At 35.6% G+C, this 15,264-nt stretch overlaps 1 protein-coding gene across 10 annotated transcripts in view; it reads right to left on the minus strand.

Moving 5' to 3' along the window:
- Positions 1-11,947, minus strand: part of Exoc1 (exocyst complex component 1) — a 48,315-nt gene extending 36,368 nt beyond the window's left edge. For 7 of the 10 annotated variants that reach the window (XM_047566510.1, XM_047566507.1, XM_047566504.1 and 4 more), the window contains exons 1-4: positions 11,807-11,947; positions 9,002-9,130; positions 5,693-5,823; positions 2,562-2,721 (exon numbers count right to left, since the gene is read on the minus strand). In XM_047566510.1, coding sequence (XP_047422466.1) covers positions 2,562-2,721; positions 5,693-5,823; positions 9,002-9,125 — 415 coding nt within the window. In that variant the 5' untranslated portion in view covers positions 9,126-9,130; positions 11,807-11,947. Of the gene's footprint in view, positions 1-2,561; positions 2,722-5,692; positions 5,824-9,001; positions 9,131-9,353; positions 9,384-11,806 lie in introns of all 10 variants that reach the window. The other 3 variants (XM_047566503.1, XM_047566512.1, XM_047566511.1) reach the window with 3 other exon arrangements.
- Between the last annotated feature and the right edge of the window lie 3,317 nt (positions 11,948-15,264).

Genomic DNA, 15,264 nt, shown 5'->3' on the forward strand with positions numbered 1-15,264 from the left:
ACTGTTTAAAAATCTGTCTGCAAGGAAAAGACTGAAAAAAGAAAATGCCAAACAAAACTTCACTCTACACTAAGAAATTCCTCTTTTAAAAACCTTATTCTGATTCCAACATTTAACTGTCCCTCATAAAAACTACCAAAGTTACCACTGCCAGTATTAACAATTAGAAAAGTCTTACTTGTTTAGTTTGTCAAAGGAGGTAGTAATAATTTTTTATTTGTCTTCTAACCTTTCCCAAACCTTAGAAACAAATATTTACTTTTATAAAAATGGGAACTGGGCTGGGGATATAGCACAGTGGCAGAGTCCTTGCCTATCATGTATGAGGCCCGTGGTTTGACGCTCAGTACCACTAAAAAATGAATAAAATTTAAAAATGATCAATAAATATAAGAATGGCTGTGATTTAAAGGTTCATTACATCAAGATTTTAGACACTAATAAAGGTACTCCCTGAACACTAAACCACAGCAACCATTATTGATCTACAGAAAATGATTTTCAAAGTGAGATCCTAAAGGATCATCTCAGTATCTCTCAATTAGAGTTAATGTTTATAAACACAAAAATGTCTAACTTTTGTTTTATGCCCTGAAAGCTTAAATACCTTTTTGCTTTCTTTATGTTAAACACTTGATTCTCAAAAACACTCTTCTCATTGCTTTTGGTAGTATTTCTTTTTTCCTTTTTTTTTTTTTTTTTTTTTTTGCGGTGCTGGGGATTGAACCCAGGGCCTTGAGCTTGCGAGGCAGGCACTCTACCAACTGAGCCATATCCCCAGCCCCTGTAGTATTTCTTAATAAGTTAGATCAGTAAGATGTATGTCTTTCCACCTGGTTGCCTTAATGAAATATATGGGTTTAAAATATACACTAGGCAAGTCATCTGAAAATACAAAATATTTGAAAACAGAATATCCAGCTTGTCAGTGAATTACTGACTCAGAATGTTAATCCTGAAATAGTCATTAAAAAAAAAGTCATTTGAAGTAAATTAGTGTCCAATTTAAGTTATAAAAAATTATCATACATTTTTGGAAGGTCATTTCCTTAACTCACGCAACTGCCAAGATACTGGGGACTAATACTGGTAAGATGGCAACTTTGGAGAGTCCTACTGAAGGCTAGCCCCTCTGGGAAGAGCAGCACAGGGTCTGACAGATGAGACTTGCCTCTGCCAGTTCTAAGGGTCATGCCTAAACCAGCAGTTCACCAGTTAAGTGCTGGGAAAGAACACTACAGTCAAGAAGGGAAAGATCCATCATTAAACAGAAAAAGAGAAAGTAAAACAAAACCGAAGAGATAGAGGAATAGAGGCAAATGACTAAATACATGAACAGTTTGTTTCATATTAGGTATTAAAATGGTTCAATATTGGTCATTTCAGATGTTTTAATCTTTCTGAAAGAAAAGAAACTTCTATTGATAAACGCTAATTTGCAATTTGGGACGAATCTCATTTTTCCTTCTAATATATAACTTAGGACAAATCTGTTTTCCCTCAATAAAGAGGAGCAACAACTCTATTCATCTGCATAGTAGTTGTTATTTCAACTGTTTTTCAACTGATAAAAACTACCAAAGTTACCACTGCCAGTATTAACAATCAGAAAAGTCTCACTTATTTGAGATAAAGAAAACACTACAAATTGCATCCACAAGGCCTTTAGAGTCATTTTCTTATGTTTATGCCTTTCTCAAAAAAAATTTCAAAGTAAATCTCATTGTACATTTTCAGTTATAACAACTGTCTACCAGTCCTGAAGACAGACTGGTCAAAAATATTCCAAATTAACTTTATATCTAAGGATTTTATGCCAAAAATAGATTAAGAGCTAATATTTATTGAGCATTTACTATGTACTTGGCACTATTCTCCTCATGTTCATAATTTAAGAAATTTAATCCTAGCAACAAACTTGTGAGGTAGGAACTATTATTATCTCTATTTTTAATATAACAGACACTGAGACAAGAGATTAAGTAACTATGAAATCATGTAGTAGGTAGTAAAGCCAGAATTTGAACCCAGGAAATATGACTCCACAGTTGCATTCTTAACCACTATAACTATACTCTGCACAAAAATAATGCCACAAGAATATTTACCCCAGAGCTATTTAAAAAAGTAAAGATTGGAAAACTAAAATTAAATGATTTTAGTTAAATAAATTACGGTATATTCATATAACAGAACACTATTAAAAATGTTGGGGTAATAACGTAAAAAATATTCATGATATATTATTATATGAAAAAATAAGAAATGATGCAAATTTATTTTTTAAAAATTATTTAAATATGCATACAGAAAAGATCAGAATAATATTTACCAAAATGTTAACAGTAGTTATCTCTGAGGATTAAGTTTATAAGTGATTTTTATTATTTTAATTTAATGTATCAATATCCTACAATGAACAAGCAACATTTCTTCAATAAGAATACTCTAAAATTCCTTTATAAGGTAATTCAGTATTCTGATTACTTTGAATAATGTCAAATTATATAGTCACCTAAAGATACACGTGGTTTTATATATACATTCTTATTTAACTTTACCTTCCAAAAGCTGTGAGCTAACATTGACAAAATCGATTTTCTTCCGGAGATATCGCTGATTCAATTTCCAAATGCACGAGATAAATGCATTCTTTTCAGCAGTGCTGCTGGCAACCCATTTGTATACTTTTTCAAAATGTAAATCAAATTCAGGATTTTCCTGAAATGAAAATATACCAAAAAAAATGTTTTTGATCAGATTCCTTTTCATTATTAATGTAAAACCTTTATTTAAAAAAAAGAACTAAAGCTGTTTTTGGAGTGGGGGATAAAGATCATTAAAAATCATCTAAGCAAGGGCTGGGGATATAGTTTAGTGGCAGAACACTTGCCTAATATGGTCAAAGCTCTGAGTTCAATGCCTGGAACTTTAAAAACAAACAGAACAACAACAAATCAGCTAAGCAATCTGAAGAGAAGGGTTCCAAGAATTCAATTTTTAGTAAAAATATTATCACCCAAAAATAGCTAGATGAAAAACAAAAAAACACTGTTGGGGTCATTTTCTTCCTATGCCCTGAAGGTCTGTGAGTAGAAGTACAGGTTGTATACTTTAAGGCTTTGTGCTTCAGGAAGTACAGGTTGTATACTTGAGGGCTTTGTGCTTCAGTACCCTCCTCAGTAAGACAACCATGGTCTCTAGTTTTGATGTGGATCTAATTTTTCTTTAAGAATTGCCAAGATATTTTAGTTACATCTTTGATAATGTATCATTATTCGTAACTGTAATTTGACATTAACTCAATATTATTAAAATAAATGTATTAAGAAATACATTTTCTAATAACTTATGAGGAAAAAATACAATCTACACTCTGGTGTGCTTTTCAAGAACAAATGAGACAAATGCAGAATGATTACTGGTGTCTTAAAACCCAAAAATGCTGGCAAGCTTTAATGTTCTTTCAAGTGACAAAAAACCTGAACCAATCTGAGAAAACTGCGTTATACTTTCTACATGTCTATTAAACCATGTTTTAGCAATAAATCCATGTCAGGCTAATACTTCTTAACTGTAGAACTACTTAACCATTATATAAAAAATAAAAATGTATGAATATACACTTTTCTTCACTTTCAAGGAATTAAAAAATAGGCTCAAATGCTCTACAGAGTACATTCCATTTATTTAAAGCATAACAGGTACAACTAACTGTGAATACACACCTTGAAGGCAAGGGAAGTTACGTGAAAATTACTTTGAAGAGTTGGGATATTTTAGGGATCAGTACATGACTGCTGGTACAAAAATCATATAACAGTAATGTGGAACTACTAATTAGTTCAATTTACAGCTTAACAAACAGAACTGAAGTATCAAAAAATTTAAAACCTTCCTTTATAGCTAATTACATTATTACTTATAAAAAAAAAAAAAAAACTAAGAGTATTGGCAGCTAACATGAACTTGATGGGAAATGATCTCTTCCCTGGGAATACTTCCCATAATGCCATAAAAGAAGCTGAGTGCTCCAGTGGCAACATTCACACAAATCAATGTGTGATACTAAATGGCTAATGTTAGGCTATGTATAAAAATTTTATGTTTTCTATCCATATATAGTGTACATACACCAAGGTGTCTACATAAAATGAAAAAAACATCCATTAAGCAGTCAGAAAAGAGGCATCAGCTTTGAGAAAGCATTCAAATAGGCACTCAGCACTGTTAGTGAATTATGCAAGTCAACAGGGTCATGAAGTGAAAAACTAGTGAAGGGAATAAAGCTTTTTAATCAAGATGCATTTCTAATAAGCCCGTAAATTTTCTCTTAAATAGAAACCGACCAAAAAAAAAAAAAAAAACAAACTCTATTCTAAATACCTTCCTTCACATAGAAACAAATTACTGAAGTTGGTTATAAATTTCATTCTTGTTTTCTTTCCAAACATACATAATTCTCTTTCTGTCAGAACTTGTCAAACTGTTTCCACATTGCACATTTTTCTAAAGACTGGGTACTCCTCAGGGATAAGTAAGATTATTTAAAATACTTAAAAGGCATTATCTGTATTTGGAAGCAATCTGAATCACAGAGAGGCAGGGCTCTCCTAAAATTGCTTTGTTTCTTTTTTATTCCTGTTGTTGTTTTGATTTTTTGTTTGCACCTGACTCAACTACCTGTTGGTTTTGTTTAGCTTTCTGATCTTCAGAGATTTATGCCTTGGTGAGTAAAACCAGAATTTTATTTTACCAGAGTGCTTTACAAAGGTCATTTTTAACTTCTTTGTGCCTTTTTAATAAATGTATGATATTTATAGAATTAAATCAAAGTGTGCTGTAGTTATATCAGCATATGCCTTGCTATTAGTGCCATCAAGAGCACAAGTGGATGTGATCCAAAATATTCTCTGGTGCTCTGGAGGTGTCTCTGAGCTGCAGAAGATGATGAGGGGCAGAGAAAGAGGAGGAGGAGGAGGTGGAAGAGGAGGAGGCTGCACTTATTTGGGTCAGAGGTGCTCTTGTACTGTTTGTACAAAGCTGTGAAAAGCCTTGAATTGCCAGGGAAAACAGGAGGTCCTTTAATGTGACTATCACATAAGTCATCGGATTATATTCTTTTAAATCTTATTATTTAAATTCCTCAGAATAAAGTCTAACCCATCACTTCTTTTATTTGAACCAGAAACATCAAAGTCACATCCCCAAAAGACCAACTTGGCTGCCTTGGCTGATGATTCTACATTAACTAATGAGGATACGCTTTGGTTATATCATACTTGATTTGGAACCAAGTTTTTATCAAATCAATGAAGATTAAAAAAAAACCCAAACAAACTCATATGACATACTGCTTTAAAAGCCACACTAATTTATAGATTTTATACTTTAGCATATTTACCTAAAACAGAAATATATAGTTAAGGTAATCTTACTCTAGTTTATGCAGCTTGTGCACAAACACAATTTTAGTTCCAAAAAAGCAAAAACAATAAAACAAATATACATATGTATTCATTCCAAGTAGCCTTAGATTGGGGGGTGAGGAGGTAAAAGGTTGAACAATACATGTTAGACTATTTCTCAGGTGGTCACAAATCAGCAAGTTCAGATCATCTTAGAATACATAATATTACATTATAAAATGAAAGATACTTCTGAACACAGGTCAAAGAACAGAAAAACATACTTTGATAGCATCTTTGGCATCTACCACAGCAAGGTCTCGAAGAGCCCAAGCAATCTGCCTTTTGTAGAAATCTCCCTTATCAGATTTCTTGACTTTGACCACTTTTACCTGCACAGGGCGTTCAGTTGTCACTGTTAAGCAAAATATACTTGTTAGAAATATCATTCACTTGCTCAATCTTCATTCACTCATTGAAAACATAGCTTTCAGGTGCTTGGTATATAATACTAAACTGAGTGTAATATTTTAAAAGTAGAGATTGAGGAATACATAGAATCCTAAAGAAAGCTTTTAGAACAGACTAGAGGGTCAGAGGTAGATACCTTGAGAAGGAAAGTTTTAAAATCTAAAGAACGACTGATATATGTAAACCCAGAGAGGCTTGGAAGAGTGTAATTGTTTCAAAGTACTACAATAAATTTTCAATATAGTGGAGAGAAATGATGTTACTACAAAAGATGGGAGTTCAAATCATAAAGGACCTTTATCTGAAGTTGTGGGGTGCTGCTAAGGACTGTGACTAGGGAAATGACATGACACTGGCACCAGAATAGAGGGTGACTGGAATGAATGTCAACATGTATGAAAAGTCAGGGATTTTCCCACAAACCTCCCAAATTTCTCCTAGAAATGGAACATACCAAAATTGACTCAAGAATATAAAATATGGAAAATGTGTAACTATTAAGGCAATTGCTCTGCTAAATAGAAATTTTCCCTCATCCTCTTCCCCCACAAAAACTAGTACAACAGTTTTAATGATGTCTTTTGTCAAGTTTTCAAGAGTGAGTAATTCCAAATGCACACAACCTATTGCAGTGTGAGAAAACAAGGGAATGCTTCCCAATGTATTTTATAATTTTAGTTACAAAGTCAAAGAAAGTGAAGAACAAAATTATGACCATGTAACTAAAGACCATGAATGCAAAAATCTTAAATACTGTATTGACAAAGTATATTTACAAAATATACTATATACTTCATTTCATCAAATCTAAGGTGTACCCTTTTTCACATATAAAAATCTGTGAAATCAGAGCAAACATTAACAGTAAGTGCAATATTACCTTTTTTTCTTTAGCTTTGGGGATCAAACTCAGGCCCTTGCACATGCCTACCAGTGAGCTATACCCCCAGCCCCTATCATGTGATTTCTTTTTAGTAGTATCTAAAACAATAACATATGCAAAAGTACATTATGACTGATTTTGGTTATTCCAAGAAACCAATTTGTCATTCGAAAACAAATTCACTACATTAACAAATTTAGGGAGAAAATTATATGATAACTTCAACAATGTGAAAAAGCATTTGACAAAATTTAACTTATAACAAGATGAAAGAGGAAAAAGAAAGCCAGGAATAGATGAGAATGTCCATAATATCATAAAGGATAGCTACAAAATCCTATAGCAAATACCATACTGAAAGATGAAGTCATTCCCTTGAGATCAAGACTATACTGAAAGTCCTAACCAGCAGACTAAAGTAACAAAAATAATGAAAGATATAAAAACTATGAAGGAAGGAAAATATACTTCCAGAGTCTAAATTTTTATAATTAAAAATAATAAAATTCAGCAAGATTAATAGACATCCATATTTTAAAAAAACAACATTTTGAAATTCTAATATATGATTTTTTAAAATGTACTAATTCTAAAAAGGACTATTACTCAAAGTAGTATCAAAAAAAATCTAAGCATAAACAAATACCTCAGGATAAATCTAATAACATAATGCAAAGCCTTTACAGAAAACTATGAAACTTAGAAAAAGGCATTATAAAAGACCTAGATAGGTGGAGAACTGCACCATGTCCAGGGATATGATTACTTAGTATCGTAAGGAATGCAGGTTCTCTCTGAATTGAATCATAGGTTCAAAACAATTCCAATTAAAATCCCAATGAAATCTGGAACTTCACAAGATGATTCTAAAATATAGGTGAAAGAGTAAGGGAAAAAAAAATCAAAGTAAAACAAAAGCAAGATATAAGAAAGAACCCAGAAATATAAGAAAAAACACAGAAACAGACACAAAGAAACACTACAATTGTAGACACAGGTAAACTAAAGACTAAGATGTGAAAGGCAAAATTATAAGACTTTTAGAAGATAATATAGGAGTATTTTTTAAGACTGCATAAGTATCTGGGAAGGATATCCTAAATAAGTTACAAAAAAAAGGGAAGCCATAAAGGATCAGATTGACTTACTTTAATTAATTAGAATTATAAACTTCATTTAAAAAGTGAAAGTCACACACTGGGACACATACAACTGACAAAGGATTAAAATCCAGATAATATAAAGAATTTGTATAAATCAGTAAAAGGACAATCAACACAACAGAAAAATAAAGAAAGGCTTATATAGGTAAACTTCATAGATGAGGAAATTATATGGTTAACAAATTAATGAAAAGTGCTCAATCTCATATTCCTTAGGGAAACTCTATTTAAAACCCTAATGAGATACTATTTCACTCCCATTGGATTGACAATTATCAGTCTGAAAGAACCAAATGTTGACTAGGATGTAGAAAACACATAACCACTGCTTATAGGAGTGAAAACCAAAACTATTTCTGAAAATACTTTGGTATTACAGCAGAACTGGTTGTTCATATACCTATAACTCAGCAATTCCATATGTTGTCTCTACCCTAATTTTTATTTTTTTTTTGCTTATATATGCTAGGAGATAAAAACAAACACATTCATCAAGTGCCATCTGTTTTGCAAAATCTGGAAACAAACTCAATGTTAATCACTGTTAGAATGGATATGTGAACTGTGGACACATATACAGTACAATAATCCAGAGTAATAAACATGAAATAATTATGGCTATATGAAAGAACAAAAATAAAATTCATGAACATGGACTCAAGTTGAATGGGAAAAAAAAAATCACAAAATATATGCATTATAATTTATATAAAGTTTCAAAGAGATGAAAAGTTATATTGTTTGAAATTTAAAATATATAAGGTAACATGATAAAGAAAAAGTAAACCAAAATTCAGGATACCAGTTAACTCTTAATGGAGAGGGGAAGAGAATAGGGTCAAGAAGTGGTGTGCATGACGCTTCAAAAGTAATGTAATAGTTTTTTATATTGAGTTGAAAGAACCCAAGTGTTCTCTGAATAAGCAGTCTTTATACCTTATGTATATGTCAAAATTAATTTATTAGTGCCCCGATTTTTTCTGATTAAAGAGACAATGAGAATATTTTTAAGAAGAAAATGTCCCCTAAGAAATAAAAGAATGCCAAACAAGTACTTTTTCGTACTAAATACCCACCTGTGGCACACAAAAAACAGTTCTTTTTCTTTTTTCCTGCTTTGCAGACATTCACAATGCTCAGCAGGCGTTCATCATTTGGTGTAAAAATATCTCTTTGTAATGCATGTTTGATTGCTGTCATCTTAGCTGAAAAATTCGGAGTGAAGATATTAAGCTCATTCTCAAAATCATTCCACCTCATATTATTCTATTTATGATTAAAAAAATGATTTAATTTTGGTTAGTAAGTGTAGAAAAAATGATTCAACATATTAATACATCTACATCATAAAAACATAAAACTTTAAGTCTGAAAATGAAATTAGAGAATCAGTGTTACCAAACTCTTAACATCTTTGCAAGTGCTCACCAAGTATTGTAGCTCTCCTTCCATCCCTTTCTGAGATTTATGGAAAAAAAAACATAAATTCATGCTCAATCTTTAGTCTCCTATATAAAGAACACTTAAATTCAACAATTAAGAGACAAATACCATAATTAAAAACTAAATAGACATGTCTTCAAAGTAGGTATACAAATAGCCAATAAGTAAATGAAAAGATGTACAACATCATTCACTACTAGGGAAACAAATCAAAACTGCAGTGAAAAACCTAGTACTCTACACCCACTAGGGTGGCTAAAGTGACATCAACAGACAATAAAGATATGGAGAAAATAAAATTCTCAGGCATTGATTGTTAAATGGTGTGTCTACTTTGAAAAACAGTTTGGCAGTTCCTCAAAAAGTTAACCATGGGTTACAATGTGATTCAAAATTCTACTCCTAAAAGAATTGAAAAAAATATTTCCATATAAAACTTGTACATCAGTGTTCATAGCAGAATGATAGTCTTCCCTTAGTATCTGTGGGGCACTGGTTCCGGGACCCACTGCAGATACCCAGATTTACAATTGCCCAAGTCCCTTGCATGAAATAGCATAGTATTTGATAAACTACAAAATTTAAATAATCTCTAGATTACAGCTAATACAATGTAGATGCATATTGTTGTTATACTATATTGTTTAGGAAATAATGTCAGAAAAAGTCTGTACATGTTCAATATATTTAATACATGTTTAACAAATTAACTAACATGATACTACTAAATAACACCTAAATTTCCTTCAAGATTCCCATTTTCCAACTTTCATATCTGTAAGCAAATGCCCGGGTTCAAAATCTGCCATATTTGATTTCCTTCTCCACTGTTAACATGGAATTTACATGAAATCACATTTTGTGATTTCCCACATCTACATATAATTTATTTCTCCCTTCTTGTTTCCACTTCCAACACAATCAAGGATCATATGAACTATATGAAAGCATCTGGTTATCTCTTTGCAAACTGCTATAATACTAAAAAACAAAGAACTTTAAAATATACTTTTCATCACATCACACCCTTGCTCAACATTCTCTTAATGTTCCCAAATACAAATCTTCCACTCAAGTACTCTGTTCATTTTGGCTTTAAATCTTTGCTGAGGCACATTTCCATGCAGGAAATATCTCCTCCCTAACCAAACCCTAATTACATTTCATGGTTTATAAGACGTTAATTCAATAAAGATCTTAATCCAAATTGATCTCATCTCTAAATTTCTATAACACTTATTGCATTTTCTGAATAATCAAGCACTTGCTGTCTACTTGGCTCATGTGATCATAAGCTCCTGGATCTTGGAAGCCTTCTTAACAAAGTAAGAGGGGTGGGGGAAGGACTGGAGAGAGGGTGGGGAGGCTCTATCTTTTTTGTGTTCTTTGTAAGTACTTAACAGATACCTCTTGAGGTAATCTGAGCTGAACAGTAAAAACTCGTCAAATCAATAACTAAAAAGGCCAGTGTTTACCACACAGTCCCTCCTTGGTCTAAAGCAATGACTGGGTGCACAAGTGGTAAAAACAGGTTTGGGCAATGACTGGGTGCACAAGTGGTAAAAACAGGATTGGGCATACCTCATATAGGAGGCAGGCAGAGTGAAAAGCAGTATGTGACCATTCATTCATTCAGCAAATATTGATGTCTACTAAGTGCCAGGCACTATATTTTACAGGGGTGAACATGACAAACATGTTCCCGAAGACGACAGGACCTCTGCTTCCGTGTAATTTACATTCTATGGGTCTAGTAATGATCTCTCCAGTTTTTATAATACCTTTCCATGTGTCAGTAAATAAATCACTAGTGATCATCTAAATCTATTTTACAGGTCTAAAACCCAAGTTTGACCATGTTCCAGAGGCAGCAAACCTCTGGCAGAACATTAGTTCTGTACTGGTTCTTGTTTCCTTCAACTCAGCTGGCTCATTAGTTGGTCAGTATGAGTGCCCATGTGGGTTGAGCCTCTAATGCTGTTGAGACACCTTAGGGCATGGATTACTATCATTCAGAAGAAAACTGCACAGAGACAGGCAAACACACTTAAGAGATTTAGGAGAATGTGTTGCGTAGGGCAAAGGAGAAGGCACTGCACGCCCGCCTCTCGTAGCACACGCCAAAGAGCGCACGGCCAGGGCTGCTTGGCAAAAATCAAATCTAGATCCGATGGGCGGAACCGTAGAACTCAAGAGGCTTGCCCTCCCAGCTCCGCATTCGCCCAGCAAGGGGTGGAGGATGCTCCCACTGGGCTTTGCTCCTTAAACATCAGGCGGGGAAGGGAAAATGGGCCTGGCCTTCCAGAGTTCGGTACCCGACGCCCGGCGCGGAGCCAGCAGCGGGACTGAGGAACCGGCTCAAACCCTGGCGCCCGCCCGTCCACTCCTCAGTCCGCCGCCGCCGCGGGACTTCTGAGCAGCCGCGGCCGAAAGCTTACCGCAAGGCCGGACCGAGCCCGGCTGTGCCGAGGCGGGTCCTCCAACACAGAAACCGGATGGGGCTGTGGCGGCCACCACCACTAGGCTATGCCCCTCAAGTAAACCGCCAACGGGAAGCTGCTGTTCCCCTACAACTTCCCTATCCGGGCATGTGACAAATTCCGCGCCGGAAGTTGATTCCGTGGAGAAGGAAGGAGAGGCGGTGCGAAAAAGGGAGAAGCCAATAGACGCAGAGGGGGCGGGATGCCACTCGGCGGGCGTGGCGAGGCGGGAAAGACTCGCGGCGGAGGGCGTGTCTTGGAAAGGCAGGGGCGGGGCGTCTAACACGGGGTCCTACGTGGGACCCGGGAGTGGGTTGTGTGGTATTTCCTTTTACTATAAATGTTATTCTGATATTTGGGCCATTTAAGAGAGCTGATTAATTTTTTTTTTGCGTGTAAAGCACTGTTAACTCTAACTCTTACTACTTGGAGCTTGGAGATCCTTGATACTCCAAAGTGTGCTCTGCTGTGCAGGTGTTTGAGCATCATCCGAGGGCTATTTAGAAAATGCAGCTTCGGGCTCACTTCAGATCTACCGAATCAGAACTGTGTACATCTTAAGAAAATGATACTTTTGCATATTTGAATTTGAGAGGCAAAGATAATGGCACTGATACTGGCTGTGAGGCAGGTGATTGTTTAATTCTACATTCCCTTCATTCTTTTATGGCAGGCACTGTGTGTCTGGTTAGGTGATTCGAGCATAAATCTTACTCTAAAGGAGTTCACAGTGAGGTAGCACTAAACAGTGGGAATGCAAAAGAGGAACTAACTCACTCTGCCAGGGATGGATTCACTGAGTAAGTGACAGATGAGCTGTGCAAAGTATCTTTCATTGTTTATTTGAAGATAGAATTTGGTGGGATTTGGAGGGTACTTAGAATGCCTTTCATTTTCATGGAATGACTTCCCTTTTTTATTGGGGGGCAGTACTGAGCATTGAACTCAGGGGCACTCGACCTCTGAGCCACATGCCCAGCCCTAGTTTGTATTTTATTTAGAGACAAGTTGTCCCTGAGTTGCTTAGTGCCTTGCTTTTGCTGAGGCTGGCTTTGAATTCATGATCCTCCTGCCTCAGCCTCCCAACTGCTGGGATTACAGAGTCTGCCACTGTACCCAGCTCCAATGACTTCCCTTTTAAGAGCAGAATTTAGTCCTATCCTTACAAAGATCTGTTAGATCTTTCTTACTTAGTCCCAGAATACATGATCTGCATACTTTATATGACAAGTGCATGTGTGTATCCTTTATTTACTTGTATGCTACAGTCTTCCTCAAAGTTGGGAAATGAATTTTATTTCAGACATCTAAAAGTCTCTGAACTCCAGATTTGTATACCCACATTCCTACCCTGGCTTTTCCATTCAGATGACTCAGAGGCATCTCAAACTTATGTGTCCAAAAATTTAATTCTCCTTTTCCCCCTCCCCTCCTTGATTCTCCCTGAAGTGAGAGACTTCTGTGCAGTAGTTTATTGGGAGATTTGACTCCAAAGAGCATAAGTGAGGAAAGGGCTAGGGAAATGAAGCATGGAAGAGGGAGAGGCAATCTGAGAGGAGTTATTGAGTTTTTGCCAATGAAGGAAACATTCTTCTGTCAGATCCTGTTCTTGATCAAAGGTTAATACTCCTGAGCATTAACACTTCCACACTTCCAAATTATACAATTGTGAATGCCAGTTTCACTCTCACATCAGGGTTGTGCTGAGGCAGAAAGTGAGGGGAGAGGTGCTGTGATATTGTGCTTGCCCAAAGCTCATCAAACACTGCTCAGAACAGATTGTTGCAACAGTAGTTGAAATAAGAGTCTAAAGGGATTTGAAGTGGTGACAGAAAGTGCACAGACGGAGTCCATTTCCGTCTACTTTTTGCACCACTTTCATCTGCATGTGCCCTACATTAAATCTAGTCCTTCACATGGATCTCTCCAAGGTGATGGCCAGCCACAATCTCTGCAAGGAATTAATATGAGAGAGTTATGGAATAAGTGATGCACTGATGTTAAGACCATACTTGTATTCATTAAATTCCTTCTCTACCATCCATTCTAATTTTACCCCACCCTTGGCTAACACATCAACTGATCTAGATTGTTTCTATGGAGTAATAACTATTTGTATTAATTTTCCTTCATTTAGTTGGGCTATGATTGTTATAATTGCCTGTTCAACTCATTCTTGGGTACAGAACACCAAGATAAATTCCAGCGAGTTCCTTAAACTCCAGATATATTCCCTCCTATTGCTACTGTGTAGCAACAATCCCACATACTTTGCTAATCTCAGTTGATTGCTCCCACCAATATTGTAACTGTTTTCTTTGTAGACTGGTCTATTGTTATGGCAAACCCAAAGAGACCAAGTGATAGAGTTTCGACTTCAGTGAATTCCATACTGTTTGTCCTGTTGGAAGCACCCTCAACTCAACCTCTGGAGAACCAATTATTGCGGTCTAGTAAGGCCTAAATTTGAGAGGCAGGAAATACAAATTCTGCAGGTGGGTCATTGGGATTGATATGATGAAACAATTCTGCTCCCATTCCTGGGTTTCTGGAGCTAAGTCTTGAACTGTTGGGAACACTCTATTGGTTAATTCAGTGCATTTACTAATACTATAGGACAACATTCCAATTCCAAGAGAGCACATTAATGAAGTCTATAATAGGCCATGCCACCATTGTACAAGGCTAACTATGTTTGAATGATGCAGAATAGGGCAATATCAGTGTATATCAGTGGTCATGCATATATCGTCACTTTTGGGGGAGTATGATTGGTTGAACTAATGTTGATTCAGAATGCTCCAAGCTTTGCCAATTGGAAAGATTCCCCTGCAGAGTATTGCTCCTTAGAGTGATCCCTTAGTGGGCTAAAGTGCAACAGCAGTTCAGTGTTACGTACTCATTAACAGAAAGTACCAACCTATCTGTGAGCCAGACTCAAATGTTTTATTCTGTTAGGTAGTTGTAAAGAACTCCTAAGAGGCCATAGGAGTGAACTGACGAAGAGTATCAGTGCTATAAAAGTAAGTGCTGTGGGATTCTGAGATAACCATTCATGTAATTTACTTGTGTCTTCAGGGCCTTCTCAGTCTTGATCCTATACCATTTCCATACTTCAATGTATTGCTTCTTATAGACCCTGACTTGAAAAAAAGTTAGATTCATTCTGAACCTATGAACTTATCACTGATAATATTCATCTCATGAAAGATGACTCTAGTTTTCCCAGTGGAGAAGACATGGCCTTGTGGAACATTAGAGACTGGTGTTTAAACCCTCTTACTGGAGCTTTCCAGATATTTTACATAGTATTCTTATCCATTATAGATCCTTTTAGCATCTTCAAATCTACTGGGACAAATGACCTGACATTAAGGCAACTTGTATGCAAGTCCTTTGGGTGACATATCCAATGG

The sequence above is a fragment of the Sciurus carolinensis genome, chromosome 10, assembly GCF_902686445.1.
Source record: "Sciurus carolinensis chromosome 10, mSciCar1.2, whole genome shotgun sequence".
NCBI lineage: Eukaryota > Metazoa > Chordata > Mammalia > Rodentia > Sciuridae > Sciurus > Sciurus carolinensis.